Source organism: Odontesthes bonariensis, chromosome 1 (assembly GCF_027942865.1).
Source record: "Odontesthes bonariensis isolate fOdoBon6 chromosome 1, fOdoBon6.hap1, whole genome shotgun sequence".
NCBI lineage: Eukaryota > Metazoa > Chordata > Actinopteri > Atheriniformes > Atherinopsidae > Odontesthes > Odontesthes bonariensis.
Genome location: NC_134506.1, coordinates 10,338,516 through 10,355,518, shown reverse-complemented (window position 1 = coordinate 10,355,518; position 17,003 = coordinate 10,338,516). Strand labels below are relative to the sequence as shown.

Sequence of the window (17,003 nt, the reverse complement as noted above, 5' to 3'; positions counted from 1 at the left end):
CACCACAAGCTTTAGTGAATTGGTGGGGTTGAAAAACATTTTGAGCAAGTTGAGTGCAAAATGCTGTGGTCAGTCGTATAGAAAGCTCCTCATAGATCTTGTAGGACCAGCAATGTAAAAAAAACATAATCGGAGCCCATAGGAAGGCTATTTGTGACTTTAATGAATGCAGTTTCAGTGCTGTTGAGTACTCTAAAGCCAGACTTTTCAAATAAGCTGCTTAGGAAGAAAGAACTATTTCTCAAAAGTTTTAGCAATAAAATGTTTTTTTAGATTAGCACTGTCGCCTCACAGCGAGAGGGTTCCAGGTTCAACTCCCGGCTGGGGCCTTTCTGTGTGCATGTTCTCCCCGTGCATGCGTGGGTTCTCTCCGGGTACTCCGGCTTCCTCCCACTGTCCAAAAACATGCATGTTAGGTTAATTGGTGTGATGGACTGGCGGCCTGTCCAGGGTGCCTATGAATGGGATAGGCTCCAGCCCCCCTGCGACCCGATTCAGCGACGGTTTCAGCAAACATAGAAAATGGATGGATATTTGTTAGACAGGTCTGTAACTGGACAATGCTTCAGGATCAAGAATACAAACGTAGTGCTGTAGCAGTTGTAAGTGGACAGAAAAACACACAGTATTGATAGTAATCAGCAAGTATTATCATTAGAAAGCATTTATTGTCATTGCATTATATTGAAAACATCAAAGTCAGAAGTGCCGCTTCTAAATAGTCCATAAAAAAGAAACTCAGCAGGAAAATTTGGGAACTAAAGTAACAATAAAAGAAGACAAAAATCATAAACAGATGGCAGAATATTCATGTATACCTAAATACATACAAAAACTGTTCATGTAAGAATAAAGGAGATGAAAAAAAACACGAGATAAGTCACAATAAAGTATTTCAAATACAGTATATAGTAATGGACTGCACTGCTGAAGATGTTACCCACAGAATCCATGCTCGAAGAGAAACTTTACTCCCATTTAAGTGAAGCTGTAAAATTCAGATCAGTTCTGGACACAATGCAGGAAAAAAAGTTTAAGCAAAAGATCTACTACTGTAGTGTTTCCTTTCACCTCTCAACAGTCCACTGGCAGTGGATGCAGGCATGACCTAAATGACGTGCTTATGCTTAATGCCTCCCTTTGACATTTCACAACATTAATAATGTAAAAATCTTTATTAAAAAAACTTTTAAAAAAAACCTTCCAACTAATAACTAAGCTGTCCTAACAATGAATACGCCCATAACAACCTCCCTATTCCAGCTTTCACGTGTGGATCTGAGTGGCATGCTACTTCTGTGGGTTGTTTGTGTTAAATGTTTCCGTGTTTGACTCAGTAGCTGAGTCTCTGATCTTCTTCCAAGCCAACACAAAATAAACGAAGATTAAGAAACCTGTATGAGAAAAGGAAGAGAAGGAAGTGAAGCAAAAGTTTAGTGTGCGGGAAGTGAGGATCATGCAAATACCAATGACAAACAATATAACAGTGTCAGGTTGCAACACCTGCCATATGAAAAAGCACAGTGTTTTCTCTTGATAATTTGCATCTTTCAATGTCATCAATGTAAATGCCTTAAACTATTTTTTTGAGGTTGAGTAATCTTGCCAGGTTCCACTTCTGTCTGAACTTAATGCACCGTGTGAATCTTTCACCGTGGTGTACTATGAGTTAAACCAAAGCTGTAACTTAAATCTGCAATGACGACTGCAGTTACTGCTTCCAATGCCCATGGAGCTCTCCACTTACCCACAAAAAAAAAACGGTATCATGCAGTATTTGACTCTTCCAACCCGGTCAGTTACATTTACAGATGCATAACCACAGACGGGAGGTGATCACATTGTAAAAGTTGTGCAGACCTTGCAGTGAGTTCGCAATGCAGAAGATGTAGAGGAATGGAGTGGTGAGGTGGCCAAATGAGAAGAAGATCAGGCCCCAGGTAATGCCTAGCAGAGTGATGAGTGTCAGCAAGAGGCATATTTTGTTCCTGGTTGTACCACGTTCACTCTCCCCAAACTTGGAAAATATGAAGTAAAACACAAACACACAGAAGGTTTAGGTCAACTTGAAAAATGAACATCACTTTATAACATTCGGTTGCTATGTGCCGGCCTTATCGGCAGCAAGTCTGTGTAGCTCTCAATTTTGTTCGTCGTTTATATGCCATCCATCCATCCATCATCTTCCGCTTCTCCAGGGATTGGGTCGCGGGGGCAGCAGCTTAAGCAGAGAAACCCAGATGTCCCTGTCCCTGTCGTTTATATGATTATATGTCATTTTTAGTTTTTATCTAAACATTTTAGTGATTTTTAGTGATCTGCTTTTTATTTACATTTTGTTTTATTTTAAATTTTTTGACAATGTGCACTGCTACTAGAGCAGTGTACACAAGAGAAGAACTGTTGGCAGTTCAAAGTGCTTTATTTTATGTAAAGCACTTTGAACTGTTTGTACATGAAATGTGCTATACAAATAAATTTGATTTGATTTGATTTGATTTGACTGTCAAGGATTGGACACGGAATTAAACATTCAATTTTAATCTAAAAAGCTGTACCGTGGATGCATTTTGGTACAAGCCTTTTCTGCCCTCGGTGATTATGGGAAACGCTAACTCACTACCAAACAAGTGTGATGAGCTAGAGGCGCTTGTGTGAAACAAACAGCTGTATAAGGAGAGCAGTTTGATCTGTCTGTCTGAGTCCTGGCCGAACGACAACACACCAGACTCATGTGTGGACATTCCCGGCTTCACAGCCGTACGAGCGGATCGTGACCTGAATAGGAGCGGCGGTAAGCGGAAAGGCGGGGGTGTTATACTGTTCTTTAATCAGAGATGGGTAAACCCCCGCAATGTGACTGTTAAGGAGAGAGTTTGTTGTCCAGACATTGAACTGCTGTCAGTTGGTTTCCGTGCGTTCTATGCACCCAGAGAGTTCCCATATACAGTCGTCATCGCTGTTTACATTCCAACGAGGGCGGCACCTACAACGGCATGTGACGTCATCCATTACGCCGTTGCTAGGATACAGACCCAGAATCCTGAGGCATTCATTGCAATCACAGGGGATTTCAACCATGTCTCTCTATCCTCCTGCCTGACTGGCTTTGTACAGTATGTGGACTGTCCAACACGTGGAGAAAAGACATTAGATCTGTTCTATGCTAACGTGAAGGAGGCTTACAGGGCAGTGTCTCTTCCACCACTGAGTAGATCTGATCACAGCATGGTCTATCTACAACCCACATACAGACCGTGTGTACAAAGACTTCCTGTTACTACCAGATCTTTCAGGAAGTGGTCACCAGAGGTGAGTGGTGCATTGAGAGACTGCTTTGATGTCACAGACTGGGCTGTACTGCTGGAGGAAGACGAAATGGACATTGACATGGACAGGAGGGTCAGCACCATCACAGACTACATTAACTTCTGTAGGGACACTGTGATTCCAGTCAGGACTGTAATGTGCTATCCAAATAATAAACCATGGATCACCAGTGACATCAAAGACCTCCTGAACCAGAAAAAGAGGGCGTTCCAGAATGGTGATGGTGAAAGGCGGTGGAGTGTACAACAGGAGCTTAAAAATACACTACGTCGAGCTAAGGTGGAGTACACCACTAGCCCTCCTCTGTCCAGCTGCACCCCCACCTCCATCTCTATGATTGATAGCAACATCACTCCTGTCGCCATCCCGCCGCTACAACCTCTGTGTCTAACTATAGAGGAGGTTGGAGCTGAGCTCAAGAGACTTCAGTCAGGGAGGGCCGCAGGCCCAGATGGAGTCTGTCCAAGGCTTCTGAGGGACTGTGCTGGTCAACTAGCAGTCCCTCTTCAGAGGCTCTTCAATATGAGCATTCAGATGGAAAGAGTCCCGGTGCTGTGGAAAACTTCTTGTCTCATACCAGTGCCCAAATTAGGGCAACTGGTGAAGCTGAATGACTACAGACCGGTGGCTCTGACATCTCATATCATGAAGACCTTGGAGAGACTCCTTGTTCATTGCATGAGATTGCAGGTTTCTGAGGCTCAAGTTTGCCTACCAGAAACACACAGGAGTGGAAGCCGCAATTCTGTACATGTTGCATCGAGCATGTGCTTATCTGGATGGGCCTGGTTCATATGTGAGAATCATGTTCTTTGACTTCTCCAGTGCCTTCAACACCATACGGCCTCCCATACTAAAGCCAAGCATCTAGGTATGGGTGTGGCCCCCTCCCTGACATCGTGGATTATAGACTATTACTGCAGGGTACTGTTTTGGCTCCTTTTCTTTTCACCCTGTACACATTGGACTTCAGGTACAACTCAGAGTCCTGCCACATACAGAAGTATTCTGATGATACGGCTGTTGTGGCATGTGTGCGTGGTGGACAGGAGAAGGAGTACAGGGACCTTGTGGAGTCCTTCTATAGCTGGACCAAAAATAACAGTTTGCTCCTGAACACCACCAAGACCAAAGAGCTGCTGGTGGACTTCAGGAGATCTAAAACTCCATACCAGTCAGTCTGCATTGATGGAGGGGAGATAGAGACTGTTCAGACCTGGAAATACCTGGGGGTGGTGCTGGATAATAAACTGGAGTGGTCTGCCAACATGGAAGCAGTGTAAAGGAGGGGCCAGAGCCGTCTCTTCTTCCTGAGACGGCTCAGGTCCTTCAATGTCTGCAGTGATATGATGTGCATGTTTTATCACACTATCATTGAGAGTGCACTGTTCTATGCTGCTGTCTGCTGGGGGAGTTGCACTACAGACAGAAACTGTAGGCGCCTGGACAAACTGGTGAAAAAGGCTGGTTCTGTTGTAGGCAGAAGGATAAGACCCTCTCAGTGCTGTGGTGGAGCAACTGATGAGGTGGAAATTATATTCTGTTTTGGAGAATAATAAACATCCTCTCCACAGCATCCTGGCAGGACAGAGGAGCAGCTGCAGTGAGAGGCTCATCTCTCTGCGCTGCAGGACTGAGAGGTTCAGGAGGTCCTTTGTTCCCACAGCCATAAGGCTTTTTAACAGTGACTGCTGAGTTCTTCTCAAATATATTTATTTAGTCATTTATTATCATCATTATTATTAGTAGTAGTATTTTATTAGTATTATGTTATTGTTGTTGTTGCCTAATATACAATCATTGTAAATATTAATCATTTTTTGAGCTACTTGACTAATTTGAATTTTCCCCATTGTATAAAGTATTTTTCTATTGTATTGTATTGTATTGTATTATATTGTATTGTATTGTATTGTATTGTATTGTATTCTATTCTATTCTAATATGTGTAGTGTTGATAATTTACATTGCAAAGGTGATACTAAAACTGGTACAGAGGATGAAATCCATCTACTGAGGCCTTGTACATGCGCTGGTAATTTGATTCTCTTGATTTTTAAATGTGTTTGCACCTGTCGTCCACATGAACAAGCGCTTTTTGGGTACTGAAATGTAATTTTTTACAAAACAAAATTCCAGGGTCCAACTCTTCACTTGCTCTGACAGTAATGTTCATATGTGGACTGGAAAAGCAGGGATTGGCTTGTGATATCAAATTGTGTGCCAATAATAATGTGTGCATATGAATGCGGTTACTATAATGAAGAACGGAGGTGTCAAAACATTTTACTGAGTGCACTGCTACACAGAACTCTCCTATGACACAGAACCCAACATCAGTTTTGGACCAGACCCAACATGGACAGCAGGTTGGTGGGGTAACATTGAGAATGGGCGGATTCAAACTGAAGAGTGTCAAGAGAATTGGCTTATGCTCAGGACAACGCTGTTGCATTTGATTGAAGGGCAGGAAACTGTGGTCAGATTTAATCCATCTTTCATCTGAACAAGGGCGTAATTTTGGGTAGGGACGCTAGGGTCAAATCCCTACCAATATTCAGCCCCCTACTCAGGGTCTCCGCAGATCCTTAAAAAGTATTAAAAAGTCTTAAATAAAAAATACTTTTTTTAAGGTCTTAAAATGTCTTAAATTTCGCCGATTTTCGAAGAGTGGCATTAAATTTCATCTGGGCGAAATGAAAGAAAGATATGTCTGGAGAGACGATTTTCTATCGCTCTGTGCACAATAATGGCGACTGCTGACGTTTTGTGTGTGCGCCAGTACTTCCGGTGAAAACTTCCGGTGATTTGACAGCTAGCGCGTCAGGTTAGGGCCAGTGGCCGTAAACAAAGGTTAACTTATAGCCGAGAAGAAAGATGATAATATAATGTAACTAAAAAGACTTGCTTTCTTCTGTAGCCTAATGCTTACCGATTTAGCAAGCCTAGCACCCTCGTTGCTAATGCTAGCCGCCGTAATGTTACCAACCATACCCGACGTCATGGAGTTGGCTGAGCAGGGGCAAGATTATGGGGCTGGCAGAGTTAACTTCATAATGGGTGAGTGCAGGTTTCATTCACTTGTTTTCATTCTTTCACAGGATTGATTCACTTAATTGGTTTATCCGATTGCTGGCCGCCGAGCCATTATGTGTCTGGGTTTGTGTAGGTTACTGATCATGGTTGTTAGCCGATAGTCAGGTTGTATGATATGTGTGTGAGTGTGTATTTTTTTCTATGGGTACATGCCATTGACTGTATGAGCGGTCTGTGCTAGTTTTTATTTATTTGATTAGATTGCAGACACTTGTCGTGTGGTTTATGCAATGCAAAGTCACTGTCCATAGTCTGTGCTTCACGTGAGTTGTCCAAAGTTCTGGTTTAAGTTAACTTGGGTAGTAAAATTGTTTTGCTAGTTGTAAAAGCACAGTAGACATAACTCGAAAATTAGGTTCATTTATGGATTTATTTTGCTCAGACTCAGAGCCTCAGACAAACAGACAGACAAACGGCAGCGAAAACACACTCCTTGGCAGAGGTGTGACAATTGGGCACGATTGTCCTGTAGTGTGTGGTGTTGCCTTGTGCGTTCAAATCTTATGCGATCATGTTGACACACTGATTCAGTATCACTGAAGCACACATTTCACACTGGACTTTTTCTCAACACCGAACAGCCTAGAGTGTAGTTTTTATATATATTTTTGCCGTGGTAATGGTCTTAATTTTTATTCTTAGAGGTCTTAAAAAGGTCTTAAAAGTCATTAAATTTGTTGATTAAAAAATGTGCAGATACCCTGTCATTATATGAGTTACATTACATAACACTTAGCTGACTTTTTTTTATCCAAAGCGACTTATAAGAACACATTATTGGTTACAGTCTCTGGAGCAATGTTGGGTTAGTTGTTTTGCTCAAGGTCACTCCAGGTGTAAACAGAGGTAGCCTAATCGTGGGATTTGAGCCTGCAACCCTGTGATTTAAAGACCAACTCCCTAAACATTTGGATGGCTCGTTAATATATAGCATCTGCATGCCATTAACTTATGATTGGTAATGCAAAAAAAAAAAAAAAACTGTCGTGGAGCACTTTTGTGTCCCCACCAATGTCAAAATCAAAGTTACTCCCTTGCATCTGAACAAATAGTTTCTAAACTAAAATTCCCTTTTGTTTGCAGATGCTGTATGGTTAGGTCTGGGCATTTGAAATGATTCTTCTATGAAAGACACACACACTTGACAGGCATGAATGGGAGAGTATCAAAAGCAAACACACTGATTAATGTATAACTTTCAAAAGACAATATAATCTTTACATGAAGATGAAGAAAATAATGATGAATTTAGAAATAAATCTTGTGAAGGTAACAACGCAGTTCATGTTTGTATTTTCAAGAGATATGTAGATGAATAAAGAGTTAGAATACCAAGAGATGTATCGTTGTATCATGTTCACAAACATAACGTGAAGAGAAATGATTACCTTTTTCTTATGGCAGACACCCAAAACATGTCTGACTATCACCATAAGCATGCTCATGTTAAACATGAACACCAAGCCAAACATTCCCAATGTAGTCACATGCTTCACCACGTCATTGGTTATATAGCATCTACAAAGAAAGGGAACACAAACAAACCATTTATAATCATACACTGAAAAATGCTAAACGTATTCTTTAGTAATGTCCCATCGGGTGACTGAAGATTCAATCATTCCAAACATAGCCAAATACTGTATGTGTGTGTGTGTATGTGTTTATCAGTTTTAGTTGAATATTCAATCACTCACAGGCTCAAACACACATGTAAAAGATGTAGTAACAAAAAGTGAATTATTAGTCTAGATAGTACATGCTTGGACATTTGTTCCTGCTTTTCCCTTACATTTCTGTGCTGTTGGGGTTAGATATGTCCAGAGGGACACGACCATATGTTTCTCTGTCTGTGATCACCACCACTAACACAATGACTGCAGGAACACCTGAAACATAAGAGATGAGTAAGGAACTGATTCTTTAACTAATGGGTGCCGTCACTGAACGTCTTTAAGCAGATGATGCCACTTACCCCAGGCCACTATGTTGACCTTGAGCAGGTAGCTCTTGATGTAGATGTTGAAGACTTTAACAAAGTGCAGGTAGAGGTGGAATCCCTCTAAGGCTATCCAGCTGAAAGTGGCCAACAGGGAGTAGTGAAGAGAAAGAGCCATATAGAAACAAAGTCCTGGGGAGGACACTGTCGCCACCCACTGACTGGGGAGGAAGTGTGTGTTGAGGAGGATCAGAGCAATTACGAGGCCTATGTGGACCTTTTTAGAGTCATCTCCTCTGAGTTCTCTGTTGGACAAAGAAGATATGATCTGTAGTGAGTGACGGCGTTTTGTGCCGACCAATATGGTCATATTGTTGTTGCAGGTAAAATTTGTTCATATAAGTTGAAGGAGTTAAAGGAATGGAAAGAAAGAGGCAACAAATGGACATACTTGTTAGGAAAGCACAGTTGCAAAAGTCAGACAAGAGAGGAACAAATGTTGGAAGAGGAAAGCAACGATAAAAAAGAAAAAAGGAATCAAGGACATTGGGACTGGGAGAAAGGTCATCCACAAGGGAAGAATATACTACCGATTTGTGATGAAGAGCAAAACAGTGATGACCAGACCAAACAGAGAAAGACTACAGCCAATGAGACTAATGTACTCCAAAATCTCCTGGTCTTTAGGAGACAGGGAAACAGACACCTGTGGAAAAAAGAACACTTTCAGACTTTCCTGTAGCTTCTGTCAGCTGCAGGAACATAAATGTTCAACATATATTCACAGTACATTTATTTAACTTAACAGGATGTATATATATATTTCAAGCAACTTTGCATAAGCTGTATGCTGCTACATTACAGAGGCAGTCCCCTCAAGTTCACAAACAAAGCAAAAGACAGGGCCTACCATGAGCACACCAAACAGTGTGAGATGGTCACAGGAACAAGTGATGTGACTCTGACCAGGCTCCCACAGGGTCAGGCAGCCATTACTGCTGAAATCTAACAGACAGGCAGAGCCATTACGATGTTGCCACAGCTGAAGTACATCTGTATAACTAAAGAATTATTTATATGCATACTACTCATGACAGATATGATATTTGATACTCACTGTTGGTTGAAAAATTTAAGAACACACACTGGAGCTTTTGGGTTATCGGCAACTTTAGTTAGAAAAAAGACAAATTTGTCCATTTTCTGTGTCATTCAGTGATAACATAACTCTACAGAGATTAGGATTAAAGGGAATTAAGTTGTAGTTACGTCTGTGATGTTCATGGTGATGTTCATTCGTGTCTGAAGTCCAAAAATGTTCTTTCCTCGAACTTTCAGACCAACCAGTCTGCCATCATAAAGCCTGTCTCCAAAAATATCCTACAGTACAAAATGCATTCAATCAGTTGATTTTACAGTTTGTTCAAGACAGTGATTGGCTAAAATTTGCACAATTGTACTATATTTACAACGGGGAAAAAAAAAAAAACAGTGATCCTTTTTACGCTGCTTGGGGTCATTTGAATTCTGATATGGCGATATTACCATATTATAAAATGTTTTGCTTTATGAATGGACACAGCTTCTTTAGATAGAACATCTCTAAATGTGAACTGATTTAAATGTTGCCATGTCATCAGTGGAGAAACATACAAAATGTTTAAGAGCAGCTACTTCTGCAGCATTGTGTTGGAGTGTGTTGCTTTTTGACAGAAACCGACACCTTACCTTGTGTTTCGATAGTAAAGTACTTAAACAGACACCCACACACAGCTTTGTATGCATGCCTTCAAGTGACACTCGGTTGACATACGTTCACAACCTGAACACCAACTCCAACTTTAACCAAAACTTCTACCTACCTGACTCTTATTCTAAAATTTTCTGTCCTTTTACCAAACCTTAAAACAAGCTGGAAAATTGAAGGATTTGTGTTTCTGAGAGTTTCTGCTCTCACAATGCTACTGTGAACGTCACAAAACAGAGTAGTTTTTACAAATCCCCTGATTTACTCTTGGTGATGGGAAAAAATAAAGTCCCTCGCACTTGTGTCTATTAAATAAATTCAAATCAATGATCAAATCCCAAATGAATGGTTTGTTTAAAAAACGTAGAAAACATAACTGGTTGGTGTAATATGGTTGTTGTGGAATTTAGTGAAATGTGAATTTGAGGAGTTGTTCTTTGTCCCGCATTATCCAGGGAACAGCGGTGCTAAAAGCACTTGCAACTTGCGTTCTTTAGTGTTCGCTTTTTCATTTTAAAAGAATTTTGGCCCACTCCTCTTTGCAAGACGAGTTCAGGTCATTGACGTTTGCTGGCGTTCATTTATGCACAGAAGTCTGTATTTGTTGGACAGGTGGCCTCTCATTTGATTCTAGAATACTTTGGAATACATAGGAGTCCATGGTCAATTGATGGCAATTGATGGGCAGCAACGATTGCCTCCCTAAGGTCTTGACTGACTCTTGTTTTCACATAACTGTAACTTTTATGCAAATGCAAAATTAAAGTGCTCATCACATTTTTTCTACAAAAGTGTACACAACAAAGTTCAGTCTCTAACCTTTGTTGGTAGGGTAAATGTGCAAAATACTATGATGGGCCATGGGGGGTCCAACTCCTTTGGCAGGGCAACCTTCAGTATGGTGTTCGGTACAGGCATTCCTATCATTATCTACAACAGAAACAGGCGAGAAACATTGCATGAAAATGCATGCCACAACATAATGCCACCATTAAGCTGCATTTGTGTCCTACATCACCTGAACATTTACACTAAATCGGACAGTCATTTGTGTATCAAAGATCTAGCTTATAAGTTATCTTTGGTGAATCACTTTTTTAGTACCAAAGTGACACTGAGCTGGCCTTGGACTGTGTAGTTTATTAAACTAACAATGAAGAAAAACATAAAAAAGAATAAAAATGAATTAAAGACTAAAACACATAACATAATAACGGATGGATGAGTAATCAATACTGCGATGCCAATGAAGATATGAATGCTTCAGAAAGATTTTTTTTAAATTTGTGTTTTGCAGCCATTTATATCTTAAATATTTTACTATTAAACAAAACAATATGTTATTTGCTACAGGGATCCACCACAGTCTCAGGTATTCATCATCTGAAAACAAAATGCAGTTGTGTAAAAATAAAGTACACCCTCTTTCACTTCGAAGGTTTTATGGAGCTTTATGTAATCTTTTTTAATGTATCATAAAACCTTACAATTTAAAGAGGGTGTACTTTCTTTTTCACATGATTGTATGTCTGCACATTAATGCAGAATAAGACATCCAGTAGCTCTTAAAATATTTCAGTCTTGACCAAAATGGTAGACACATAAATGAAAACATTTTTCTTTTTTACCTGACTCCTATTGGCAAAAATTTCAAGGCCGTCAAAGCGAGTCGTGGGAAAGTGCGTGATGCCCAAAAACCCAGAGACAGAAAAAAAGTCGATGTTTGGTCTGTTCATAGAGTCATCCAGGGACCATAAGGCTCTTGTGGAAAAGAATGAGAAAATATTAAGAAAAGTCATCTCGATGTAGAGACTTCCATTGATTCTGTAACATATTGTCTGATATAGAATGAAAATGTTTACCTGATGATTTCAGTAGGGTTTCCAGTACGCGAAATATTCAGAAATTCTTCTGCACAGGTTGAAAAAGGAACCTGACCTGCTACACAAATCTGAGCGTCGTTTTCCTGAGTAACGGCATGCAGAACCAGCCACGAGAGGACCCAGTACTTCATCCTGTCAAGTGGAGAGAAGGGATTTGGACACAAAAACCACAGAATAGAGTAGAATGGTTCTAACTCTAGACTTCTCAGGTGTGGACAATTCTCCTCATTCACAGCTCCACAAGGGGCCTGAAGTGGAGCTTCTACAGACATCCACACGGTTCACTTGGCATGCAAACTTCAACAGTGTCGCTTTGGAAAATTAAGCTCCAAGTCAATTATCAATCTTGATTTGACAATGTAATAATAAATGAATAATGATCATATTAATGATAAATTACCGTATTTTTGAAGACGTTTGTGTCTTTCATATGTGTTTTGTGGACTAATTGAGTTTTTTTTCTTTTTCTTACACTGTTTTACATTTTCGCCTCTCGCCCATTGACCGCTGGGATAGGCTCCAGCCCCCCCGTGACCTGACCGACAGATTCAGCGGGTATAGAAAATGGATGGATGGATGGATCTTGTGTGCAGATCCTCAGTCAATGTTTTAATAGTTGTGTTATATTTCATTGGGAAGCCAACAAAGAGCAAATGTAAGCTATTTATTTTAGACGCAGAGCTAGCTTTCATCTTATTATCATATCCGTATTTCCTCCATGATCATAAGTAAAGTGTTTTGTGACAGAAATTTAGAGTTGGAGTTGCTGTAGGATGGACTCCATATTTGTAAAGGGGAGGTTGGAAGTTTAGGTGAGCTGACAAAACTTTGGATAAACAGCAATTGTTCTGTAACCTGAACTGCAAGTTTATCTTTGTAACGATCTCAACTCCGGACTACGTTTGCTTCCTGTTTCAGACAAAAAGTGAACAAGCCGTACTTGTGCATCCTTTTTCTATTTGTTCTTGTCATGAACTTTAACATTTAACATTGCTGGCTGAGGCCTGTGGAATCTGAGATATAGCTCTCAAACGTCTGTTTTTAATTTGTGAATAATCTTTCGCACTGTAGAATGATGGACAGATTGTTTGGAAATGGCCAGATAACCTAATGCCTAATAACCCTTCCAAGATTTATGGGCAGCAATGTCGTTCCTGCTTGGCTTTGAGATAACACACATCTGAATATTCTAAACCAGCAAGCGGCTAAATTTCTGCTTCTTTAGAGGGGCCCACACTTTTTATCAGTAACAAGATCATTTGATTAGCAGCACCCTCTGCTACTTTTCTTCTTAATTTCTCTAGAATACTTTGTTTTTTACACGGGCTTCTAGATTTTGGCTTAGTTTTTTATGAAACTATTGACACCATACAATATCTCATGTCTTATTGTTCATGGCATGTTATATTTACCTAACTTTGATACTTCATAATTGCCCAATTTTCTTTTAGCTATTAGTTCAGTTCTTTAATGCCCTGATATGTAGAACCTAAGAATTACATCGACTTGATGAGCATTTAATTTGTCTGTTTGGTCATAATAAGTCAACACCCTATGAAGACAGTTTGGCTCCATCACAATTTCCTCCCCCATTTTCCATCCAAGAACCCCATTTCTTTTAGAGATTAAGGAGTAATGCTCATCTAGCCCTCCAAATGCTTGCCCAAAGCCAAGTGGAAAAGCAAGAAGACCATTACTACTTGATCCCTTAAAGAAAAGAGCCACCTTACATTTGGGACCAAGGGGAGGAATTGTGGCTGGGTTCTTATGTTGGCTTTTGCTGTAGTTTGTAACCTGCTTTTATTGGTGTTCAGGTTAAAGAACTGGTTACATGACCTGCACATACTACAGTTTAGAAATAGTAATGCTGTTAAATCAAATCAAATCAAATCAAATCAAATCAAATCAAACTTTATTTATATAGCACCTTTCATACTAAAAAAGCAGCACAAAGTGCTTTACATAATAAAATCAATAATCCTTAAGGACCTCAGAAAACTAGTAAATGTGTCACAGGGTAAGAAATTTCAGTTCATCTTGTTGCAGCACATAAACTTGACATGAAGTCAGAGATCACATCAGAATTAAAACATATCTAACAAAAAATTTAACAGCAAAAGTATAACCAAGGTTGTTCCCCAATCCTCGTAGATTTATTGGTCTTGATGAAATAAGTCTAATCAGTTAGAAATGCCCTTTTTCCCCTAAAGATAATGTTTTAGATTTGAATCTGAATGATCTTCTTAGAACAGAATGCAAAAGACGGGCACAGTTAGAAGCACAACCACTCACAACTTGTACCGATCATGACCTAGAATACAACACTGCACATATTCACACATCTCCTGTCTTTATACTTAATTAAATAAGAGACAGCTATATATCTTGTCTGATATCAGCACCTGTTTAATTATCTAAATTGGGTGGTTTGGCCATAAAGAAAATCATATCTTACCTTTGTGTTTTGCTGAGTTCTTGTTATTATCTCATGTTAAATGTGTAAAGAGTACAGCCGAATGGAGCAGTGCAGAAGGACACCAGCTGATATTTAACGGCTACCTGAGTCAACATGCAAATGACATTTTGAGAGAAAAAGAGGAGTCATCTGGAGAGCTGGCAAAATATCTAGATAGATATCTCTTCCATGAACGCTACATACGAAGGCTCAGTTCAGGTTAAGTCATGCTTTATCTATAATGGAAGTTTACTGGTCAACATCATGAGCTGGTAATCTGTACTTCCCAGAACTATGCTTACAACAGCATGTCACCACACCCACCAACAGAGGGCAGTGATACATTATAAAACATCACGGGGGATAACAACTAAACCTCCAGTTTTATGTTGTCTACACAGGGATTTTTCCTTTTATGACAGTTTGAACAACAAAGCACAAGCTTGGAGGAATCTGTATTTACATGTTGACATGTGTTGGGTTTTTTTGTGCAATTTTGGATAGCATATGAAAATCTTGATTTGTATTGTAAACTTTGTATTAATGCGTGTAAGCCCCCCCCCCCCCCCCGCGCTCTGACATTAAGTATTGCAAAGCTGTTGTTTAGGTGACCTCACCATGCCTGTTAACATTTTTTTCCACTATTAAAAGTTGCTACATACTGATATGGCCCTATGGAGCTGGTATTGTCATCATGAATTCAAGGAACCAGTTGAAATCCACTACACACCCATACATTTTGTGTTTATAGACCGAGCTGTATTGTGCATGCTTTGCAGTGGCTGTTGGTGTGGGTGTGTTGCACTTTGTGCTTTATCCATCAAGTGGTTTACTGGCTGAGCATGCAGGTGGCCTTCAAGCCTGGTGGTCCACACAGCACAAAGACACAAAAGCAGACAACTATTAATTAGAATGAATAGACACAGCAATATAAAATGGATATGCTAGATCTTACAAAACAGGAACTGAGTGCATTTTGAGACCTTGAATATTTCCCTGTTAATCTGCATAGTGTGCTACTAGTTGTCAGTGCTTGTTCGGGTTCGTGTGCTGTGAGTTACAAAGTTTTCTTGTCGGGAGACAAATGTTGCTGTTATAGTTATTGGTTCTAACACAGGACTAAAATCTGTCAGGATGAGACCTGTTAGCTGCGGATTTCCCTGTGTTTAGCTGGCTTTTACCAAGACACTTCAAGTCACGTTATTAAGAGTGCAAGAGCTGATTGGTGTCATCCCTTGGGGATTGATCGTGCCGGTAACAAACTGCCAAAGACTGATCACCTGGAGATGGAGAGGCCGGTGAAGCAGAGGGACATACATACACAGCAGGCGCTTCTCACCCTCATTCAAGTGCTGATCCTCCTTATGATGAACAGAGAAAATTAAGCTTTTTAAGTTTCCTCCAGTCAATAACAATGTTACTTTTAAGAACATGTTTTCTGATCAAGTGCTGCTTTTGTTGCGCCAGGCAAAGGAAAGCTGAGGTTTGAAGCCCTATTTTGGTCTAATTTGTGCAAACTTACATTTAGGGCTGTACAGTGGTGTGGTGGTTAGCACTGTTGCCTCACACCAAGAGGGTTCGTGGTTTGAATCCTGGCTGGGGTCTTCCTGTGTGGAGCATGGTCTCACTGTGCATGCGTGGCTTCTCTCTGGGTCCTCTGGCTTCCTCCCACTGGCCAAAAACAAGCATATTCAATTAAGTGGTGATTCTAAATTGTCTTTACGAATGAATTTGTCTGGCTGCTTGTCTCTTTGTGGTCCTGTGATGAAATGGAGACCTGTCCAGCGTGTACACCCAATGGCAGCTGGGATAGGCTCCATCCCCTACGCGACCCGAAATCAGATTAAGTGGGTATTGAAAATGTGTGCAAACTTACAATGAAGCTCTGGGTTTGAAACAATCAATCATTCATTTACTGCATGCTCTGAAGCTTCTGTTTTGAAAAAAAAAACAAAAAAAACAACAACAATTTACCTAAAAATTGAGCACTACTAGTAGTATTGTAGCACCTCTTCATCTTTAAAGAGCTCTGACTGTTTGCTCATATGCTGCAACACCAATCACCTGTAGCTCTTAAAATGGTGAAATGCCAGAGCAACACTTCAAAGCAAATCTCCTGCTATCATAATATCTGCTTTCCACATAGGTCCACCACTTATGGAAATGAACGCAAAAAACTTTATCATATCATAAACCAAAAATATTAATCCCAGACATGTATATTGACCGTAGTGTCATCACTCATATATGAGTTTCAGTGAGTCCCATACCCGTTATGCAAGTAGCTACTTCCTTCAGCCTAAAAAGCATTCCAACTGGTTGATGAAGTCTGAGAGTAGTTACCACATTGTTATCACATTGGGTTTTTAATTCAAATATCGTATTAGTTTTTACATCACGAGTAAGATGTACAGTTAGGACTCTGTGGTGGAACCGCAACAGGGAGAGGGTGGTCACGTACATACCTGAAATTGTTTGACATCAAAATAACAGGTAAAGGGGAGAAACGTATGCATCTTTATGAAGAAAACTATCTCGTTTTCAGTTTCATTA

At 40.1% G+C, this 17,003-nt stretch overlaps 1 protein-coding gene across 1 annotated transcript; it reads right to left on the bottom strand.

The window, feature by feature from the left end:
* Positions 1-353: 353 nt before the first annotated feature.
* Positions 354-14,609, bottom strand: LOC142384148 (adhesion G-protein coupled receptor G2-like). The gene is made up of 13 exons (XM_075470150.1): positions 14,451-14,609; positions 11,975-12,127; positions 11,741-11,873; positions 10,932-11,042; positions 9,635-9,745; positions 9,483-9,534; positions 9,276-9,370; positions 8,956-9,071; positions 8,402-8,670; positions 8,219-8,315; positions 7,815-7,944; positions 1,861-2,017; positions 354-1,394 (listed from the first exon to the last, which is right to left on the bottom strand). Exons 2-13 carry the CDS (start codon positions 12,124-12,126, stop codon positions 1,291-1,293), a joined length of 1,527 nt encoding a protein of 508 aa, XP_075326265.1. The 5' UTR covers position 12,127; positions 14,451-14,609; the 3' UTR covers positions 354-1,290.
* Between the last annotated feature and the right edge of the window lie 2,394 nt (positions 14,610-17,003).